The 23,560-nt window shown below is 40.5% G+C and overlaps 1 protein-coding gene across 1 annotated transcript; it reads right to left on the minus strand.

Moving 5' to 3' along the window:
* Window positions 1-1,402: 1,402 nt before the first annotated feature.
* On the minus strand, window positions 1,403-23,523 carry rraga (Ras-related GTP binding A). Its single transcript, XM_043704590.2, has 9 exons — window positions 23,188-23,523; window positions 12,381-12,480; window positions 11,984-12,050; window positions 10,731-10,953; window positions 9,961-10,056; window positions 8,203-8,325; window positions 3,803-3,894; window positions 3,137-3,252; window positions 1,403-2,775 (listed from the first exon to the last, which is right to left on the minus strand). Exons 1-9 carry the CDS (start codon window positions 23,212-23,214, stop codon window positions 2,678-2,680), a joined length of 942 nt encoding a protein of 313 aa, XP_043560525.1. The 5' UTR covers window positions 23,215-23,523; the 3' UTR covers window positions 1,403-2,677.
* Window positions 23,524-23,560: the final 37 nt, after the last annotated feature.

Below are 23,560 nucleotides of genomic sequence, written 5' to 3' on the forward strand. Positions count from 1 at the left end.
TAATTACCTGACACAATACTGTTCTTGCTTTTGGAACAGAGCAGGTAAATCTGTATATTTTGTAGGTGTATGTTTGCAATTGACTGTAAAGGATAATTTATATAATTTGCTCTTTTCACAGGTAAGGATACTGGATCTGACTTACATTGGCTGTTCATTAAAATTTCTGTTGGCTTGGAACACAACTTTAAAATGTTCAGAGGAAGTTATACCCTAATAGATTCCAGAGCTAAATACAGAAAATACTGGCAGTTGGGAATAAAATTAAAAACAAACAAATGCCAGGGAGAACAAATGCAGTGGAACAATACAATGAGTTCAGCAGTAAACCACCCACCATCTTGGAAAGTGGATGTCAAGCTAGTCAAAATAGCAGAGTGCAACACTACTTCTATATTACTTTGAGATATAAAGAAATGTGGATCTTTAGCAATGGTAGTAGTTTACCATCTACGGTTGAAAAAGAAAAGCCTGCAGTCACATTGATTTCTCCAATCATTTGTTTGCAGTAGTGAAACGTGAACATATCACCGCTGCTTGCAAATGACCAATCTATTCAGCTAATATCAACTTGAATATATGGTGTGTGCATCAGTAAATAGTACTGCCAAACAAAAATTGGTCAGAGCTGTTGGTCTTGCACTCAATAAGACAATTCACAAGAATATAAAATAAGAGGAAAAGCGAAATAACTTTGGCTACTTTGATAGTTGCGTTAAATCACAAGTTGTGTGTGCTACTGTCAAGTGGGATTTGGACTGTACGAGAATGCTATTTGGTCACCTCTGAACCTGTCAGTATTGTCAAATATCAAAGTTCAAAGCTGCTTACAGTTTTTGAAACTGTCGCTGCAGGAACACCTGGGAAAACTGTGCTTTTTGTACTAGAGCAGTTTGCACCCAATAATCAACAATTCAGTCCATGTGCACTTGGTTATGTGCTTAGAAGTGAATTATAGTGTAATGAAATCAGTTTAGGGCTTAAAAACTATTTTAACTGTCATTATTTTAAGGCTTTGTCTTCCATACCAGAATATTAAAGACAAACTGCTACCCAAAATAACATCCACCCTCAATTTACAGCAAGAAAATTGAGAGTATTTGAATATTTATATCACTCTCTTCAATCTAGATTTCAAGTAAATAAGGTAAAAATGCTATAGCTCCAGAGGTCTACAAGACTGCTTTCAGATACATGACTGGCAATGGTTTAACCTGAGGGTCATGTGATGAATGGGGTCGAGAGGTGGAACTTTGATGGTAACCTCAGCAGGTACAAGAATTGAACACATGCTGATGGCATCACTCAATATTGCAAGGCAGCGTCCAGCCAACAGAAGATATACTCAGTAACTAAAATTCAAAGATCTGCACAAAATAAATGCACACTTATTCACTCTTACTGACTACAGAGAAGTTTTTTTTGTTTTATTCAGGTCATTTTGTTTTCTTCAAGTTATATACTGGAGAGGAGAACAGAAAATTCAACAGACCACAACAGACATGATTTACCACGTGCAGCTGGAGGAACAGAGAACCAATCCTGTGGGACTGACAAAGAAAACACTATCACATGGTTTAAACAGTCTGTTGATGCTTGGGTTTAAAACAAAACTCAAGTACCAAATCAGTTGCAATGTAATGCACACAGCCTTCTCGTCAGCTAAAAAGTGCAGTTTCGTAAAGAACAATCAAAATAAGCATTACAGAGTAACCCTATGGAAGTACAAAATAATTCAATATCAAATCAGACATTAAATTATTTGGATTATTTTAACAGGAAATAGGCAGATAATCCACTCTTTCACGTTTGGCCCATTAAATTCTAGAAATTGGACTAAAGTATCTGAGGAAAACTGGTCACAGCTTCTCCCATCTTGGAGGGTTAAGGAGGGGAGAAAAGAAAAGAGGGGAATTGCTGCTAGGGCATCACAACTCGGTAAAGACAAATTCATGCATGGGAATGGAGGGGAACATGAGAATGCTGAATGATCTAAATGTGCTAAGGAACCATTGATTATTCAACTTCTTTTAATAAAGCACCATTACTTTGGAAGATTAAAAAAAAGCAGAAAAAGGTAAATTGCATACAATGTATAATTGAACAATTTATTTCTGGGGTGGAGGTGGGGGTGATAGTAGCCATGCCATTCATTCCAGCACGAACATTGGATAAATACTGCAGGAAGTGATTATCTTCATAGCTCCTTGGTAAGTAGATTTCCATTCCACTTGTATAGGTTGTTTTTTTAAACAGATACAACTGATCATATTGCGCTTTTACTTGCAGTTCAACAGAAAGTTAGATTGTCAGGTCAAAAAGTAGTACGACAGTATATTTTACGTGCAGAATGCAAAGTCAAAAGCCTTGTTATGAGAGACTTCCACGGATGCTTCCTAAAAAGGTTCCAGCTCCTGTATGGTTATCATAAAAATGGGTCTTCTACTGGGTGGTGGTAAAATCTCTTGTTCTTAGAGTTTTACAGCAGAGTCTGGAATAAAGAGAATCCTGCTGCTTTCAGGAGATGACAAATATATTTGACAAGACGCTCAAGGTCACAAAAAATGTGACAACTGCAGCAATTACTCAAAAAACAGACACGATATAAAGAATTATATCAAGAAATATCAATCTGTCATACACCCATCTGTTATCCATTCTATAATAAAGATGATCTTCAGCGCACCAAAAGACTATGTTTGGGACCATCAACTCTCTCCAGCTTTTCAAAATGTTTTCGGGCATTACGAATATTGATGAGTGTAGCTGCTGAAGCTGTAAAGAGTTAAGAATACAGTTATTAATTAAGTGCAGACTACAGCACACATTAAACCACAAATGCAATCATGAAAATCTAATATTTTAATTACATGTATTTCTATTTATTTTCAAATCTTAGAATAAGCAGATAAAACGCAAGAAAACTAAGATATTTGCATAAATACAATCTGTTACAGATTTTTGCATTAAGCTGAAGATCAAACCTCAGTAATGAGTTAGATTCCATTAGCCATACAATGTGGTTTCAAACAAATCTGGTTTAGTGTCACTTACAGCAAGTAAAGGAAGATCCAGATGGATTTAAACACCTGTGTAAAATAAGTGAGACAAATTGGCAATAACTTTGTCTACTTACGTATAGAAGGATCGGACATGATTACCATCACATATGTGTTAGATGTGAAGACATCAATGAATGCTGCAAAATTGGAGTTCCTAACTTCCATACTTTGGAAAGAGGCAGCCAATTTACTATAAAAAGATCAGTGTGGAAAATACATTTAATAAAATGGCCAATATTAAAGGCAAATAATACAATACTCTGCAAGCATCTCCCCCTTTCCATGTGAGCAGATTGTCTAACAAATTGGGTCCAACTGAAGGATTAGCTGTGGATAGCAAATTTCAAAATCTGCGAACTAATTAAAACCAGGTTTAAGATATTATGGCGTATTCTTGTCAAGTCAAAACAGAGGTTACAAGTTCCTTTGTTTTGGCTGTAGTTTTCCAACAGTTCTCAAAACAGAACAAAAATGCCCGCATTCAATCTTCATTTGCTCGAAACAAATCCAGAAGAGATAGCTGGTACAGAAAATAGAAATACTTATGTACCAATGTGGCGAGGCGTGTTTTGGTGAGATTTAAACAAAGGCACTTTGGAGATGATTATCCTGTGACTAAATCTATTAATTACCCTACTTAGGAATGTTTTGAACAGAGAAGGAAGGTGCGGTTAACACCTAGCATTCATCTCTCACTTTTAGAAGCATAACATTAAACAGACAAAATAAGAGGTGTTTACCTGCAGCTTAGCTTAAATTGCTTAATAATATTGCTGATCTTTTCAAATCTGTGTGCATCCCTCTGTTCTTTGCACTGATAGTGTGAGATCACCTAAAAGTGAAAACTAAAATACATCAGTATCTCACTCACCCAAAAGAATCTAGACCAAAATATTTTATTGAAAGACAGCTCTGTCAAATACACCCATGCCCAGTTATAATCAATGTACTGAAAAGAAAGCAGCAATAGCAGAACCAAAAAAAAAATTGGCACTTAAGAATTAATTTACTTTTTCATGGTTTTGTCATGTATAACATTTGCAAATGTCATCCAAGTTAAAAGCATGTGACCCGAGGGGTGCAGCAAGAATTGGTGCTGGCTGCAGTGTTTGTCACTTATATAAACAATTTGGGGGAGAATATAGAAGGCATGGTTAGTAAATTTGCGGATGCTACCAAAATTAGTGGTACAGTGGACAGTGACAGTTGTTGCTTAAGAGTACAACAGGATCTTGATCAACTGAGCCAGTGGGTCGAGGAATGGCAGTTGCAGTTTAATTGAAATAAATGTGCGGTATTGGCAAAGACAAACCAGGGCAGGACTTACATAGTCAATAGTAGGTTACACAGTCAATAGTAGGAACCTGGAGAGGTTGTCGAACAGAGATCTAGGGGTGCAGGGACACAGTTCCTTGAAAGTGGCATCACAGACAGACAGGGTGGTTAAAGCAGCATTTGGTGCTCTTGGCTTCATCGGTCAGAGCACTGAGTACAGGAGTTGGGACATCATGTTATGGCTGTACAAGACATCTGGACGTCCTAATGTAGGAAGGCTGCTATAAAATTGGAAAGGGTGCAAAAAAAGGAATTTTAATGATGTTAGAGAGTGCGCAGTTTGAGTTATAAGAGGAGGCTGGCACTTTTTTTCCCCCTGATGCGTAGGAGGCTAAAGGGTGATTTTATAGAGATTTATAACAACATGAGGAGCATGGATAAAGTGAATAGCCAAGTAATTTTCCTCAGAGTAGGGGAGTTCAAAACTAGAAGGCACAGGTTTAAAGTGAGAGGGGCAAGATTTAAAAGGGAGGGTACTACGGAAATAGAACAAGCTGCCAGAGGTGGTGATAGTGGCAAATACAATTACAAATTGAAAAGACATTTGGGTAGGTACAGGCTTGCCAAATGGGACTAGTCCAATTTAGTAAACCTGGTTGGCATGGACGAGTTGGACGGAAGGGTCTTTCCATGCTTTATAACAATGGCTCTACGCTAAACTGGATCTGCAGTCAGCAACAAACCAATAATAGTGAAAGTTCTGGTTGACCTCGTAGTCACCAAATTTGCTGCAGATCCTTTGGTCTATGACAGCATGAGGACGACTGACCACCACACTCTACTTTGGAGAGTTAAGTGCCATTGTCACAATGAGGATACCCTACATGTTGGGTGGTTCTACCATCATGCTAAATGGAATAGATTTTAAATAGACCTAGAAACCAAAACTGGCCATCCATGACTGCCATCACAGTACAGCTGTATTTCAGTACAATCTGTAACCTCATGGCCCATAAGATACAGGAGCAGAATTAGGTCATTTGGCCCATCAAGAGTACTCCACCATTTCAATGACTTAGTCTCCACTGCCTTCTGTGGCAATTAATTCCACTGAATCACCACCCTCTCACTAAGCTCAGCTCCATTCTAAAGGGTAACCTCTTCACCGACGCTGTGCTGTTGGATCCAAATCAAAACGTGATCGCCACGCTCACTTTTATCTTGTCGTCTTCATATTCTGTAAATTTCAATGAGATGTCTCTCATCCTTCTAAACTACAGACCCAGAGTCCTCAACAGCTCCTACTATGACATGCCCTGCATCCCTGGGATCATTCTTGTAAACCTTCCTCTGAACCCCCTCCAATGCTGGCACCTTCCTTAGGTACAGGGCCCAAAATTGCTCACAGTAACCCAAAAGGGGCTGACCAGAGTTTTACATATGCCTCAGCAGGACATTGCGACTCTTGTATTCTAGTCCACTCAAAATTGACACTAACATTGTACTTGCCTTCCTAAATGCCAACTGAACCTGCATGTTAACCTTAATAGAATCTTGAATTAGAACACCCAAGTTCCTTTATGGTTCAGATTTCCAAAGCCTTTTCTGTTTAGTAAATAGTCTATGCCTCTATTCTTCCTATCAAAGTGCATAAACTCTCACTTTCCTCATCATATTCTGTCTGCCATATCTTTGCCCATTTTCCGAGCCTATCCAAGATGTTCTGCAACCTCCCTGCTTCCTCAACACAATCTGTCCCTCCACTTTGCACTATCAGCAAAGTTTGCAACAATTCCCTCACAGTTCCTTCATCCAGATCTTTAATTTATAACGTGAATAATCCCAACACTCACCCGTGTGGAACTCCATTAGTCACCAGCTGCCATCCTGAAAGAGACCCCTTTATCCCTAGCCTCTGCCTTCTGCCAATCAATCCTCTATCCATGAGAGTACCTTGCCCCAAACACCATAGGCATGTCTTGTTTAGCAACCTTTTGTACTGCACCTTTTCAAAGGCCTTCTGGAAATCCAAATAGATTATGTTCACTGGCTCTCCCTTGTCTAATTTGCTCATTACCTCAAAAGAATTCAAACAGATTTGTAAGACTTGAGAACCCCTTAATGAAACCATGGAGATGCAGTCCTATTTTACCATGCACCAATTTAACTTGAACTACCCATTTACCTTTAATCTTGTTGATCATGTCAATCTGCTTGTGGCTCAGTTCAGAGATTACTACTTTTTTGGTTTTGCCTTCTGATTTAGTCCCCAGTATTCATATTCAGTCAGTAAAATCCCTTTCCTCTTTCTACCTCTAATTGTTGGTAGTTAGACCATGACAACTGGATCTTCCCCTCGCACTCCAAGTTCCTCTGCAGTCCAGATGAGATATCCTGAACGCAGGCATCAGATGAAGTCTTCAGCATTCTCAATTCTGCCCACAGACAACAATGTCTATTCCCCTGACTATACTATTCCTGAATACATTTCTCTTTTGCCCCCCTCTTCTTGAATGTACTATGGCCAGTTTGCTCAACCTCTCTATTGTTGCCACTCTTGTCCACACAAAGTGCAAGAATCTCAAACCTATAAAGGTTTGACTCGGAGTGTTGACCTGGTATATCCACCATTACTGTCATGCCAGAGAGTCATCCATGGTTCAATGACGAGTACAGGACGGCATACATCTAAGATCTAAGAATATTAATAATGAGGTGTCAAAATGAAGCTGCAAAACGTGTGCGCCAAGTATAGACAAAACTGAGATCTCACAACCTCTACACTCAAGGGACCAGTTTCCACAATCTTCAGCAGGATACCATCAAATACATCTTCCTTTCCCCTTCCATTAGCACCCCACAGGCACAGTTCCCTCTGCAACACCCTGGTGCGCTCAATCACTCCTCCACAGCGTCTTCTCATGTAACCACACAATGTGTAACATTTGCCTTTTACCTCCTCACTGTCCAAGACACCAAGCACATCTTCCAGATCAAGCAGTAATCAAACTTGTACTTCTTTCAATCTAGTTCACTATCTGCTGTTCACATTGCAGTTTCCTCTACACTGGAGACCAAATGCAGATAGGGTAAGCACTTTGTGGAACAATTTTCTAACTGCAAAATGATCTCAACCTTCCAACTGCTTGCCATCTTGATCTCATGTTAACACTTTTGACCCAGGCCTGCTGCAGCATGCCAGCAAATCCCAACACAAGCTTTATTTTTCAGGAGGTACCTATATAACCTTTGATACCATTAATATTCCCTTTTCCTCTGGACACTTATCAACTGTTTCATTTGGTCCTTCAAGCCTCTATTGCTGCATCATGAAACCAACCACTTGTCCGACCCCTTCAGTTCCAATGAGGGATGTAGTGGACTCAAAAATTGTTAGTTTTCCTTTAATTTGGCTTTGTTCCGTGCGCAGGACTCTCTGAAAATCATGGATGCCAGTGGTTCCTGCTCTCCCCAATGACGTGAAATGTGCTACTACATAAAAATCCTTCTTTGTAATGGATTCTTAAGACATTTTTACTGAATGATAAAGTGACTTCATGAGGGGATGCTCAAATGAAAGTTACTGCAGCCAAGAAGTCTGAGCTTCCTTAACTAACAATAGGAGTGAACATAAATTCAATAAATAAACTGAATACAGCTGTTTAGTGGTTGTGACTGACCTAATCATTGAGGGGTCTAGAAAACAGTTCAAATCTTATTACTGCTGTTTGACTCCATAATCCACTAACAATCAATCATTCTCCATAATCTAATTATCATGTAAACTATCAGAATGCAAGCAACACTCGAGGAACTACACATTTTTGTGTCATCATAAGACGAGAAAAAAATCTGCAGCACTTACTAAGAATGTGGCCCTTTCAAATAGTAGCACCTCATCCGCTTCAATAATCTGAGCAAAATTCCTCAAGTTGGTTTCCAGTTGTTGTACATTCGGGATCAGCTGGTACACAATGCTTGACCAAGCCTGAGAAGTGAATCTCATGCACATTAGGAAACACAAAAAGCTACTCACATCTGATGCAAAATAATTCCATCATTTGGAACAGATTAATTTGAGCAATAAATTTTTATTGCATTTATAGAATAGTAAAAATCAGTCCTCCTCCTGGAAAAGATTAGTCTTCCAAAACATGCAAACTAATATTTTGATGCAGCTGTAGATTTATGATAGCCTTTAATCTCAATTTTGAGTTACTGATTTCTCCCCCACTTTCTCCTTTCCAAAAAAACTTTGACCATTGTTTGCATAATTGGCCAAAGATGAAGATCTATTCAACCAAGTCCAAAATATCTTGATATGACAGTACACCTTCCAGTAGAAGTTTTTCGTGATCGTGATCAGGTCCAAGAAATTTGATAATTGTTTCTTTTCCGAGAAACACTAACCCACATTGTGAACTGGATGGTAGTAACAATCAGACACACCTCCTAAAAACCTATGTATTTTATAATAAATTGAAGGCTTCATCTGATGTGAAATCCAGCACAACATCATTTTAAAAATTACACTGTCTGAAGTACAGGTCATTCAGTGCTTTATGAATTAAAGCCTACTCTGCCAATCATTGCCTTTACATGACACTTTAAACTGGGCAATTTCCACGTGAAAAATTTGGACAACTTCAAAGCACATGAAGGTTCTTTCAGTACATTCCATTGCTGTCCAGCTACAAGTTACAAAAATTGCATTACACACTTCTGCTATAACATGATAGTTCTGTTCTCATAAGATCTCGCATTATAAAAACATTGCACAATATCCACACCATTTAAACTAATGGGGTCAGAATAGCGTTGTAGCTGATACAGATAAGGAAAGTTTGCATTCTATAAATGACAATCTAGATTCTTCAAGCACATTAAATCCAATTTGCGTTGAAGAAAGAGGTTCTAGTAAAACAGACGTTCTAGCAAAACAGACTGCCGTCTAGCAGTTAAGGTGATGATGAAAAAAGCTTTCAAACTGAAACGTTGTTAAGTGTACTCACTTATGAGACAAGTAAATGATTTCAGCAAACAAGTTTTATAGTCCTGTCCACAGATTTAAATTGGAAAGATTATTACACCCCATTTATTTTGACTCCTCTCATCATCACATCAAACCTATTGCACAGAAATTGGACTGTTACTTCTATGCTCCTTAAGCCCTCTCCTACCCCCGTTCACTTAATCCCATCCTTCCATTCTACCTCATGCACTATTTTAACCTCTACCTATGTCTATGCTCTTTGCCCCACCTACTCATTGGCACAACATTCTATATTTGAAGAGGTTTTTCCTGAATTTCTTATTGAAATTATAGACCATCTTATATTTATGATCAATTTTCAAACCTTCTCAAAGTGGAACAAACTCCAAATCTATCCAATCAATGTTAAGTGCCTCTCTACGCAATAATTGCATAGCATTCTTTTCTCATTAGTGCACATTGAAACTATAAGTAATATAAATCAGCTTTCATCTCTATCTCTTGGATTTGGACAAATGAGGTAACAGTATAACAGAGAAAAGGGATTCCTTCAAAACAAAAGCCTAGAAAATAAACAGTAGAATTTATGACCCACGTTATATGGATAGTTTGGCATATTAACAACCTTACTTTATACAAGGTCTCATCCCAGATGGAGGTTCTAAAGCAGGTACATTCTAGAGGACGGGACAAGCGCCTCAAGTCATCTTCACGTTCCTTAAAAATCTATAACAAAGAAATTAAATTTGGATATTGAATTTAGTTGTTCAATCCTAGCATGAAAAAAGGCTATTATCCCCAATATATCTGCATTAGATAATAAACTGAAACTGTATATTTTAGTCATTTGTGTCCCAACAGTGTAAAATGTACATTGAGCAATTCCGATTCTAGGATGTGTTACAAAACCACAGGAATTTCCAACCTTAAATATTTCTGCAAATCTAACAAACCCAATAAAAATGAAGATATTAAACCTGAGGGATATTTAGTGCAAGAACCAAACACTTCCCCATTTCCAATATCACAAAGTCTGCATAAGATCAATTCAGAGAAGTTCTTGTATTTTTTTCAAAAAAGTAGCTTAAAATAAAACTGTAACATTAATGCTTCCCTGCATTTGCCATTTCAAATACCATTTATCTTTTGAACTAACTCATATCGTACTTATATTGAACCATATTTAAACTTGTGCTGTAGATCTACACTCATTAAGAATTAAAGTTGCTGCACACAATGTTTATAATGTCAGAAAAAAAATTAAACGGAGGGTAAATTGAATCCCAAGTCCAAAAGTTTTTGCATTGCACGTTTTTATGAATCTTTTCCTTTGTCGAAGATGCAAAATTTTATCTTTGTTTATTCGTTAATTTGCAGATGAACTTCTAGCCTCTGCTTACCAAGTCTCGCTGATCTTCCTGCACAAGATCCATTTTGTGAACAAGGCAGAAGATTTTGGCATCAGGAGAGTTTTGTAGAATTGCCTCCAAGCATGATTGGTAATAGTGCATATCTTTCTCTAATTCACGACTTTCCACATCAAAAACATAAATAAGAACTTCCACATTGCGGAATATGTTGTCTCGTTGACTAGTAAAGTAGTTTTCCATAAAGGTATCCTGACTGAGAGCCAAAAGAGAAAAACAAGTTCCTTATCATTCAATTAGTCTAAATAAAAACAAGTCCCCCAGCCCAAGGATAAATTTACAATTTTTAAAAATTCATTTCTCCCACCTACAGTTAAAAGCTTTCCTGAATATGGATTCCTTGAAAAAAGGTAAGATGGTTAGTTTCTCACTCGTTAGAGATGATAATTGCCCACCAATTAAATGGCACAAACATTACTTGCCACTTGTCAACCAAGCTTGGATACAGTTCAAGTCCTGCTGCATGGACTGCTTCATTATCAGAGTTGAGAATGGTTCTGAACATTCCACAATTGTCAGCAAACTTTCCCACTGACAATGGAGGGAATCATTAATGAAGCAGTTAAGCATGGAAGGTGGTTTGGGACACGACTCTAAGGAACTCCTACTATGTCCTTGGCCCAAGACAACTGGCTTCAAACAATCGCACCATCTTTCTTTATGCAGGTTTCAGGGCTGAATGGCCTCCTCCTGTTCCTATTTGTGTGTGTTCCTGGCATGGCTCCAATTAGTTTAGAGTTTTAGAAAGCTAATTAGTTATAAACCACCACAGCATAATCAAAATGACAAATTAATATTTTGGTGCTAATTTTTAATCTTACCCCCATTCTTTGTGCAACATATTGGCAGGCAATTGGACAATTAACTATAAAAAAAATTTCCATATAAATTAATGACCTCAATCCCTTTGATTAAGGAACAATCTCTATCTCACCTTCAAGAGCCCATTCCACCACATAAGGAATATATTTCTACAACTTAGAGTACTGCAATGTGCACACTGTCACTTATTTGTAGACAGATCAGTGATATTTTATCAAATTTTATTGTGCAGTTACTCAACATTCTATGTTGAATTCCTCTTATGTATTACACTCCCAGATTTTATTTTAATCAGAGGTATCCAATTAAATTCCAAATCTTTTTGGCCAAAAATACAGTAAAACATACATGGATAAGAGCAAGAAAAGAGATGGAACCAATTTATTCTATCTTGAAACACTTACCCACCACAGTCCCATAGATTCAGGACGAGGTTTCCCAGGAATCGGACATGTGAATGTTCCACATCGACTACATAAAAACAGAAAATATATTTCAGATCCCAAAACCTGATAATGTTACATTATCTAGAAACTGCTCTAAAGCTTAAAATTAGTTATTGCAAAAGTAAGTCTACATTGGAAAGTCCCAAATATGTCAGCTGTGGCTGCTTTTGCAAACAACTATCCAACATAGATCAGGGTGAATAACAAAGTCTAAAAAATGCCTGCATAAAACTTAATTTTCTTTAACTGAATTATTCTGAACAATCATGTAATTGAAAATGCATTACAAAATCAAGTGCAGCTTTCATCTTAAGACATTGTCTCAAACCAAATTTCCGTCATTCACAGAACTTACTTGTAGCTGCAAGGCGTCGTGTGTCTCTGGCTATGTAGTTTGCAAAGATAATGGATCTCATGCTAGTCTTACCAGACCCACTCTTTCCCATCAATAACACCTAGTAAAAGAACAACATCATGGAACAAATTAATGGGTATGTAACATGGTATTCAACAGCACAAGCATGAGAATACAGCTTACCATCATTCAATTTCATAGGAAAGATGCTTAATTTGCATCACAGGAAGAAGAGGTGGATATTCAGGCAAAGTTGAATTGTTTCAGGGTACATATGCATGATTACAGAAAATTTCCCATTTAAAGTCAATGTCATCCAAGTATCTGTCCCCAGCTACATGCTAGGCCACGGTCAACACCATCTAGAGACATGGTATCAGCTTTCATCAGTTCTACCAACACTGCAACACCATCTTTTAGCCCTGCAAACATTCCCCAGAATACCCTTCACAACTCTCTCTAAACATTGCCTGAGACAGATCCAGACTGTATCCAACCTTGGTATCCAATCCATATCCTCATCAGAAAGACGATTTACTTGCATCTTGATAACTTTGCCAACCTTAGCACAAACTGCTATCCACACATTTCTGACCTAACGATCATATTGTTCTAATAATCACCTGGTTTACAATATTTTGCAAATGTGATGTTCCAAAGTTTTGCCACTGTGACGTTACCCAACAATTACCTGCTTAACCATCTCTCTTGTCCTCACTGACCTACCAAATTCATGATGACACAGATAGCTGGAAAGGTAAGTAATAAGGATGACTGAATCTGTAGAAGAATATAGACAGGTTCAGAAACTGTGAGGTTATGCATTTTGGCAAGAAAAAAAATGCTAAATATTATTAAATAAAACTTTCAAGTATTATTAGATGTAGAAAAAAAGGATTGGAGAGTCCTTGTGAATAAATCACAAAAAAAGATAGCTAGTTCACCCAATAATGTGGAAGGCAAATGGAACACTGGCTTTTATTTCCAAGAGAATGGAGTATAAAAATAGGGAGGTCTTGCTAAAACTATGCAAGACGCTAATCTGACTACACCTGGAATACTGAGCAGTTTTGGGCTCCTGACCCAGTCAAAGATAAACTGACATTGATAGCAGTGCAAAGATGGCTAATTAGGCTGATTCCAGGTGTGGAGCAACTGTTTTCATGAGAGGAGGTTGAGCCTGCACTCATTGGAATTTAGAGGAATGAGAAGTGGCGATATTGAACACAAGATTGTTAGGGAGCTTGGCAGGGCAGACATGGTAAGGTTAGTTCTATTTGTGGAAGAGTCTAGGAGAAGAGGACATTATCTCAGAATAAAGGGTCACCCATTTAAGTCAGGGATGAGGAGGAATTCCTTCTCTCAGAGGGTAGTGAAAATCTATGGAAATCTTTACTACAGAATGTTGGTGAGGCTAGGCCGTTAAGTAAATTCAAAGCTAATAATAACAGATTTTTAAATCAGTAAGAGAATAGCGGATTACTGAGAAAAAGAACAAATGTAGAATTAAGGATTGTCAGATCAGTCCAAGTTCTCATCAAATGTCAGAGCAAATCCAAATGACTGAATGGCCTTCCAGGCCTTAGTCTCATACTGGAATCTGGAATAATTCTTAGTTTAAATCTCAACAATCTTGCTCCTCTAAATTTTTAACATCATTCAATTCTTGCTCAAAGAATGGGGGTAAGATTAAAAATTAGCACCAAAATATTAATTTGTGTCATTTGGTTATGCTGTGGTGGTTTATAACTAATTAGCTTTCTACAATTCTAAACTAATTGGAGCCATGCCAGGAACACACAAATAGGAACAGGAGGAGGCCATTCAGTCCTGAAACCTGCACAAACTCTTGTAATAACCACCTCCTTCACTGGGAAACACCACTCCAGTCACTCTGGTCTCCTTTGCATCCCCATCACTTTATCATGGGGATAATGAGGTGAAGTGAGATTAACTGTTCAACATCAAAATTGCATTTGTCTGTGATAGCTCGGCATACTTGTCAACTGAAACCAGAGAAACTCTCCATGACTGGAGTCATAGATAGCACAAAGGAAAGTGGTATTGACAGACATTTCTTCAGGAGTTCCTCAGGTTATGTTCAAGTCTCAACTATGTTTAATCAATTCGGTGATCTTCAATCCACTTAAACATCCCACTTTTGGTCATATCGAGACTGCAGTATTCCATTTAATTTGCAACTGTTCAGATACTAAAACAATCTGCCTCTGCCCCAAACAAAACAGGGACAAGATTCAGTATTGGGTTGATAAATGGCAAATAATAATATGCCAGAGGTTCCAGGCAATAAACAAGAGGAATCAAGAATCTAATCTCCCTTTATCAGCAAATACCATTAACACTGAACATTATACCATCAATATTCAGGTTTTACTGCTGACCAGAAACTGAACTGGACCAGCCATATAAAGTAGCTAAAAGAGCAAGTCAGACATTATTAGCTCTAGTCAAAGTCTGACCACCTCTACTGGAAACAGGGTCTGGAATGCAACGGAATGCTCTCCAGTTGCCTTGATTATTGTAGGTCATCACCAAATATCTCAACTTTGTCCAGGAACAAGGCATTGCTTAATTTGCACCCATCCATCATCGGCCCACTGCAGCATGTCATTCAGGCATCTCAGAAATGCCTCTTTCCAATTCTACAACCTATACATTCCAGAAGAAATATGTGAGCACCACCATCGCCAAGTTGCCCATCAAATGCACCATCCTGACTTGAAAATATCACTGCTCCTTCACACCACTTGATCAAAATTGCGGAAGTGCTTCTCTCATAATTCTACGCATGTATCTAACTCCATGTGGATTACAGCAGTTCAAAGCAAATTATCAACATCTTTGTAAGGGCAATTAAGATGGGGAAGAACCTCTGGCATTGACAATGAAGCCCGCTCCCAAAACAAAACAGATAAAAACAAATAGAAGTAGTCATGCAACTATTACTGGTGAAGAACAGGAATTAGTCAAGGGAACTTGTCTCATTGCTTCTTAATAGCTTTTCTTCTCTAAACCTCTTCTTCCACCTTTAAAACTTGTCTGAAAACCTCAGCACGATCAAATCTTTTGGCAAACGCCCTCATATTGCCTTACATGGTTCAGTGTCAATTTTTATATCCACACAAACATGGAAAATAGGAGCAAGAATACACCTTTCAACCCTTCGAGCCCGTTCCATTATTACCATCGTAATAAATCATCGAACTCATTATGCCTTCATAGCCTTTGATTCTTTCGCCACTATTGCTACATCCAACCTCTTTTTGAAATCATACAATGGTTTGAATGTGACTTCTTTCTGGGGTAGCAAATTCCAAAGGCTCACCACTTTCTGCATGAAGAAATTCCTCATCTTAGTCCTAATGGGTCTAGCCCATGTCTTAAGACTGTGACCCTTGGTTCTGAACTTGCCATCAGGAACATTCTTTCTGCATGTATCCTATCTAGTTCTGTTAGAATGTTGTAGGATTCTATGAGATCCCTTCTCATTCTTCTGAACTCCAGCAAATCTAACTGTAACTAATTCAACTTCTCGTGTCGATCCTTTCATCCCAGGAACCAATTTGGAACCTTCACTGCACTCTTTTTACAGGAGCAACCCTCCTCAGATAAGGAGACCAAAATTGCACACAATATCCCTGGTGTAGTCTCACCAAAGCGCTGTATTACTGCAGTAAAACATTCCTGCTCCTGTACTTGAATCCCCTTGCTATGAAAACGACATACCATTAGCCCTCTTGATTGCCCACTAAACCTGCAAAGTCTATCTTCACTGGCTCGTGCACAAGGATACTTATGTTTCATTGCATGCTTTCTCCTCAATTTATAGCCAGATAATTCACCTTCCTGTTTGTGCTCCCAAAAGTTGACAACTTCACATTTATCCACTTTGTGCTACATCTGCTATTTGCATTTGCCCACTCAGCTTGTCCAAATCACTCTGAAGCATCTCCATATTTTCCTTACAGTTCACCCTCCCAATCAGTTGTGTTACTCTGCAAATTTGGAGATATATTTTGTTCCCTCATCTAAATCATTAATACACATTGTCAATAGCTGGGGTCCTAGAATTGATCCCTGCAGTACTCCATCACTTTCTGTCTGCCATTCTAACAAAGACCTTTTCAAGCCTACTGTTTCCTGTCTGGTAACTAATTTTCTACCCATCTCAATACACTAACTCCAATAGCATGTGCTTTAATTTTACATGTTAATATGTTACATGGAACTTCAAAAGTCTTCCGAAAGTTTAAATAAACCATATACATGCCCCCCACCCTCAACTCTACGAGTCATATCTTCAAAGAATTCCAGAACATTTGTCAAGCATGATTTCCCTTTTATATATCCATGCTGACTCTGTCTGATGCTGTCAATGTTTTCCAAGTGTTCAGCTATTAAATTTTTTATAGTAGGCTCTAGCATTTTCCCCACTACTGACATTAGACTGACTGGTCTATAATTTTCAGTTTAATCTCTGCCTCCCTCTTTCTACAGACCGGTTACATTAGCTATCCTTCTATCGGTAGCAACTGTTCCCGAGTCTATAGAATCTTGGATGATGACCAATGCACCCACTATTTCTATGGTCACTTCCTTAAGTACTCGAGGATGTAATTTATCAGGTTCTGAGGTTTAACTGTCTTCAATCCCAATTTCCCCAACACAGATTTCCTTCAGTACCTCCTTGACACTAAACCTCCTGTTCCCCTAAAATGTTTGGAGGTTGTGTGTCCCCTCCTCTGGGAGCACAGAACCAAAGTATGTATTTGTTAATCAGCCATTTCTTTGCTCCCCATTATTAAATTCCCCTACTTCTGAGTGTAAAGGACCTAGATTTTTCTTTGCACACCTATAGAAAGTACTTTGGTCAATCCCCGCAAATTTGCTCTCACACTCTATTCTCCCTTTCCAAACCAATCCTCCCATAATTTCTCTCATAAGCCAAGGTTTGGCCACCTTTTCTGTTTAACTTTTGCTCCAGGCAGGAATGAACAATTGTTGCAGTTCAGCCATGTATTCTTAGAATGTTTGCCATTACTTATCCATTGCTATCCTTTTAAAAAGGTTTCCCAACTTGCACCATAAGCCATCATAATTTTCTCTTTCAAGTTTCCTGGATGCTTTATTACAGATGCTATCAAAATACAAACTGCTTTGGTTGTTAATACCTGTCATGCATCACAGTGCTTTCCCAATGAATGTCAGCAAACTATCAAAAGATGATAGGCAGCTGCTTGTGGCTCTGCATTATGAGAAAAGTTGGAGGCCTGAGCAGTACAGGCATCATAATTTCTAATGACTAGGAGATTAAATGGAGCAACATACATTTACTAATAGGACAGTCAGGTTTTCATTATTAGGAACAGAGGGGGCATCCATTAACAACTGGATACAAGGAAGTGTTTTGAGAGTAGCCGCAAAATATCGGTGTGTCCTTCATATTTTTAGAAGATAAAATTCATGCTGGTCAGTTGAATAAACATTAAAGCATCCACCCTACTACAACTGCAAGTTGACTGGCCATTTTACCATTTCAGATGCAAGACGCAAGGGAAGAACACAAAGGTAAATTAATCTTGTTTTTGGATCAGTTGCGATCAAATCACCTATAGCACAATTCTTCCCCTACTTAAATGTCATAGAGATGTACAGACTGGAAACAGACCCTTCGGTCCAATCTGTCCATGCTGACCAGATATCCCAACCCAATCTAGTCCCACCTGCCAGCACCCAGCCCATATCCCTCCAAACCCTTCCTATTCAAATACCCATCCAAATGCCTTTTAAATGTTGCAACTGTACCAGCCTCCACCGCATCCTCTGGCAGCACATTCCATACACATACCACCCTCTGTCTGAAAAGGTTACCCCTTAGATCTCCCTTATATCTTTCCCCTCTCACCCTAAACCTATGCCCTCTACTTCTGGACTCCCCAACCCCAGGGAAAAGACTTGGTCTATTTATCCTATCCATGCCCCTCAATTTTGTAAACCTCTATAAGGTCACCCCATAGCCTCCGACGCTCAAGGGAAAACAGCCCCAGCCTGTTCAGCCTCTCCCTGGAGCTCAAATCCTCCAACCCTGGCAACATCCTTGTAAATCTTTTCTGAACTCTTTCAAGTATCACAACATCTTTCCAATAGGAAGGAGACCAGAATTGCACGCAATATTCCAACAGTGGCCTAACCAATGTCCTATACAGCGGCAACATGACCTCCCAACTCCTGTACTCAATAGTTGAAACTTTATTGCTGGAACAGCACAGCAGGTCAGGCAGCATCCAGGGAACAGGAGATTCGACGTTTCGGGCACAGGCCCTTCTTCAGGAATGAGCAGAGAGTGTTCAGCAGGAGAAGATAAAAGGTAGGGAGGAGGGACTTGGAGGAGGGGCGTTGGAAATGTGATAGGTGGAAAGAGGTCAAGGTGAGGGTGATAGGTCGGAGTAGGATGGAGGCGGAGAGGTCAAGAAGAAGACTGCAGGTCAGGAAGGCGGTGCCGGGCTGGAGGGATTCGGCTGAGACAAGGTGGGGGGAGGGGGGGATGAAGAAACTGGTGAAGTCCAAGTTCATCCCCTGTGGTTGGAGGGTTCCCAGTCGGAAGATAAGACGCTCCTCCTCCGACCGTCGCGTTGTTGTGGTTTGGCGGTGGATGTGTCCAATGACCTGCATATCCTCGGTGGAGTGGGAGGGGGAGTTGAAATGCTGTGCTACAGGGTGGTTGGGTTGGTTCGTCCGGGTGGCCCAGAGGTGCTCTCTGAATCGCTCCGCAAGTAGGCGGCCCGTCTCCCCAATATAGAGGAGGCCACACCGGCTGCAGCGGATGCAGTAGATGATGTGGGTGGAGGTGCAGGTGAATCTGTGGCGGATATGGAAGTTTCCTTTGGGGCCTTGGAGAGAAGTGAGGGGGGAGGTGTGGGCGCAAGTGTTGCACCTCCTGCGGTTGCAAGGGAAGGTGCCGGGAGTGGAGGTTGGGTCGGTGGGGGGTGTGGATCTGACAAGGGAGTCGTGGAGGGAGTGGTCTCTACGGAAAGCTGATAGGGGAGGGGAGGGAAATATATCCTTGGTGCTGGGGTCTGTTTGGAGGTGGCGGAAGTGACGGTGGATGATGCGCTGTACATGGAGATTGGTGGGGTGGTAGGTGAGGACCAGTGGGGTTCTGTCCTGGTGGTGGTTGGAGGGGCGGGGCTCAAGGGCGGAGGAGCGGGAAGTGGAGGAGATGCAGTGGAGGGCACCGTCGACCACGTCGGGGGGGAAATTGCGGTCCTTGAAGAAGGAGGCCATCTGGGTTGTACGTATTTTGAATTGGTCCTCCTGGGAGCAGATGCGGCGGAGACGAAGGAATTGGGAGAATGGGATGGCGTTTTTACAGGGGGCAGGATGGGAGGAGGTGTAGTCCAGGTAGCTGTGGGAGTCGGTTGGTTTGTAGTAGATGTCCGTGTTGATTCGGTCGCCTGAGATAGAAACAGAAAGGTCTAGGAAGGGGAGGGAGGAGTCCGAGACTGTCCAGGTGAATTTGAGATCGGGGTGGAAGGTGTTAGTGTAGTGGATGAACTGTTCAACCTCCTCGTGGGAGCACGATACAGGGGGCAGGATGGGAGGAGGTGTAGTCCAGGTATCTGTACAGGGGGCAGGATGGGAGGAGGTGTAGTCCAGGTAGCTGTACAGGGGGCAGGATGGGAGGAGGTGTAGTCCAGGTAGCTGTGCCCGAAACGTCGAATCTCCTGTTCCCTGGATGCTGCCTGACCTGCTGTGCTGTTCCAGCAATAAAGTTTCAACTTTGATCTCCAGCATCTGCAGACCTCACTTTCTCCTCCTGTACTCAATACTCTGACCAATAAAGGAAAGCATACCAAACGCCTTCTTCACTATCCTATCTACCTGTGACTCCACTTTCAAGGAGCTATGAACCTGCACTCCAAGGTCTTTGTTCAGCAACACTCCCTAGGACCTTACCATTAAGTGTATAAGTCCTGCTAAGATTTGCTTTCCCAAAATGCAGCACCTCACATTTATCTGAATTAAATTCCATCTGCCACTTCTCAGCCCATTGGCCCATCTGGTCCAGATCCTGTTGTAATCTGCAGTAACCCTCTTCGCTGTCCACTACACCTCCAATTTTGGTGTCAAGTGCAAACTTACTAACTGTACCTCTTATGCTCGCATCCAAATCATTTATGTAATGACAAAAAGTAGAAGGCCCAGCACCGATCCTTGTGGCACTCTACTGGTCACAGGTCTCCAGTCTGAAAAACAACCCACCACCATCACCCTGTCTTCTTCCTCTGTCTGCTTTGCATGTCTACAAAACTGCTTTTCCCATTTTAGACTAACACCTCATTGTTTAATTAAATGTTTGAAGCCTAGATGTGTTGATTTTCCAATTTTGTTTGGACAATAGATTTTAGAGATGCAACGAAGACGAAGTTGAAGTATGAGAGAAATAAAATAGTGGATGTTCACAATGACAGATTTAAATGATGAAAGACGGGAGAATGCATAAATGGAACATAAAGACTGGCATAGATTAGTTAAGCTGATGTGGCAAACCAAAGTATTTTCTCCTGAAATTTACAGATTATTTCATGTAACCTGTTATAAGAAAGATGACCACACCTTATGCTACCTTTAATGGGAAGTATTGGAACTGATAGTGAATACAGGCCATTCTTAGATATATGCAGTTCAGTTAATTAACATGCTGGTATACCATATTCTAAAACTAGGGAAATATTGCTGCAAACTGTATTCAACCTTGTGATTCTGCACCTGGATTATTGTTTACAATTTTGGTCCGTTTACTTGAGGGTGGGGGGGGGGGGGGGGGTGGAAATGTGTGCACCTTGAAGGAGGTTCACTGGATTTATTCCAGAGATGAGGAGCTTGTTTATGCAAAGAGATTGAGCAGTTTAAGCCTATACTCTCTGGAATTTAGAAGAACAACAGGAGATCTAACAGATATACAAGATGCTAAAGACAGACAAGATAGACGTAGAGAGGATGTTTCTCCTTGTGGGGTGATCTAGAATGCGATCACAGTTTTAGGGTAACAGATGTAAAACAAAGGAGAAATTACGCCACTTTTGGAATATCATGTGCAACTCGTCTCCTTATTGGAAGGACATTGTGAAACTTAAAAGGGCTCAGAAAAGATTTACAAGGATTACCAGGATTGGAGGAATTGAGCTATAGGGAGAGGCTGAATAGGCTGGGGCTGTTTTCCCTGGAGTGTCGAACACTGAGGGGTGACCTTATCAAGGTTTATAAAATCATGAGGGGCATGGATAGGATAAATAAAGTCTTTTCCTTGGGGTGAGAGCATCGAGAACTAGAGGGCATAGGTTTAGGGTGAGAGGGGAAAGATATAAAAGAGACCTAAGGGGCAACTTTTTCCACACAGAGGGTTGCACATGTACGGAATGAACTACCAGAGGAAGTAGTGGAGGCTGGTACAATTACAACATTTAAAAGACATTTTTATGGGTTTATGAATAGAAAGATTTTAGAGGGATACGGGCCAAGTGCTGACAAATGGGGCTAGATTAGGATATCTGGTTAGCAAGGACAAGGTTGGACCAAAAGGTCTGTTTCTGTGCTGTACATCTCTATGACGTCTCTCAAAGGGTTGTGAAACTGTGGAATTCGCAACCTCAGACTGCTGTAGATGCTGGGACATTGAGTAAATTGAGGTAGACAGACTTTTAATTGGTAATGCATTCAAGAGTTATGAGGGCAGGTAGGAAAGTGGAGTTGAAGCCAAGATATTAACAATGATAATCCAAAATATGGAGCAGACTAAAGGGACTGAACTGCCTACACCAGTTCCTACTTCTGTTTTTACAGTGAGAGAAGCAACCTTCAATGGTAAAGATACAGTATTGGAGTGCACAACCATGGAGTTACAAGGGTCACTCAGTACAGACACAATTGAAATTGGGTTAAAGATCTAAAACAAGTGATATCCATGAAGCTGAGCAGTGATGGGGTGGTGAAAATTAAAACCACACTGCAGCTGAAGCCAAGGACAGTTTGCAGATTCTGTGTGGTAGCAGCAAAGGAAAGGACTTGGGGGAAGTACAATTTAACCTGATGACAGTTTCAGTGAGAAATTGTGTTGCTCTGACGGAAAAAGCAGATTTGGGAAGAGGAAGTTTAAAATGCTGCAGAAACTCCACAGATCTAACAGCATAAGTGGAGAAAGCATTAACATTGAGTCAAACATGGACAGGGATTACCCTGCTTCGTAATGTGCTTTAATTGTAAAGCAGACATTTTCCCACAATCATCCCAATCAAAATCCCTAAATTCATCCTACTGTCCTGGAAACCCCTTTCCTGACTGAGGCAAAATATAGAAATTGCTAGAGAAACTCAGCAGGTCTAGCGGCATTTGCAGATACCAAGCAGAGTTAATGTTTTGGGTATAGCGGAACTTACGGTGGCTAGGAAAAAGTGTGCTGAAGACAGAGAGGAGTTGGGGGGCGGGGGGGGGGGGGGGGCGGCGGTGTGGAAGGTAAAAGAGTAAGCAATAAGTGGACACCGAGCCCAAAGGACAGAAAGACGGATCGGAAAGAGGATGGACGATGGTCAGCCAGGGAGAAAGACGAGCTGCTAGTGAGGACCATCAGAAGATGAAAATGGGTTGAGTGTCACAACAGGGCGGCGGGAGTGGCTAATGGATCATGAAAGGTGTCAGGACCCCAATATCAGGACTCGATATTGTGAGCCCTAAAGGCTGACTTTTCTTAACCTCCTTCCATATTACAAAGTACAACTTTATATTTTACCTTTTTCTTCATGGCTGTGCTCGGCATCCCCCTCCTACAGAATATCCTGATTTAGTCCGGGCTTTTCCCTTCACGACCACCTCCTCAATCGCTGCTGTCAGGCTTCGGAATCACCATAGGCCACAGTCACGAGCTTCAATTACGTCATTTCCATAACAACCACTGCACGGCATATCCTCCCTGTTTGCGACAGTCGCAAAGTGGTGCTTTCACTGAGCCCACCGACTTGAAACCCGCATGCGCGAATTTCATTGTGGGGCGGGAGCGATTGGGACAAGGGTCAGAGGAGATCAAGATTCGGGGAGAGGATACAGTGTTAGGGCCGAGGAGCTGGAAGTAAAAGAGACAGAGTGGGAAAACTCATCCACTTCCT

Source organism: Chiloscyllium plagiosum, unplaced genomic scaffold (assembly GCF_037043375.1).
Source record: "Chiloscyllium plagiosum isolate Xiang-an unplaced genomic scaffold, Cpla_swu_hap1 HiC_scaffold_11, whole genome shotgun sequence".
Lineage (NCBI taxonomy): Eukaryota > Metazoa > Chordata > Chondrichthyes > Orectolobiformes > Hemiscylliidae > Chiloscyllium > Chiloscyllium plagiosum.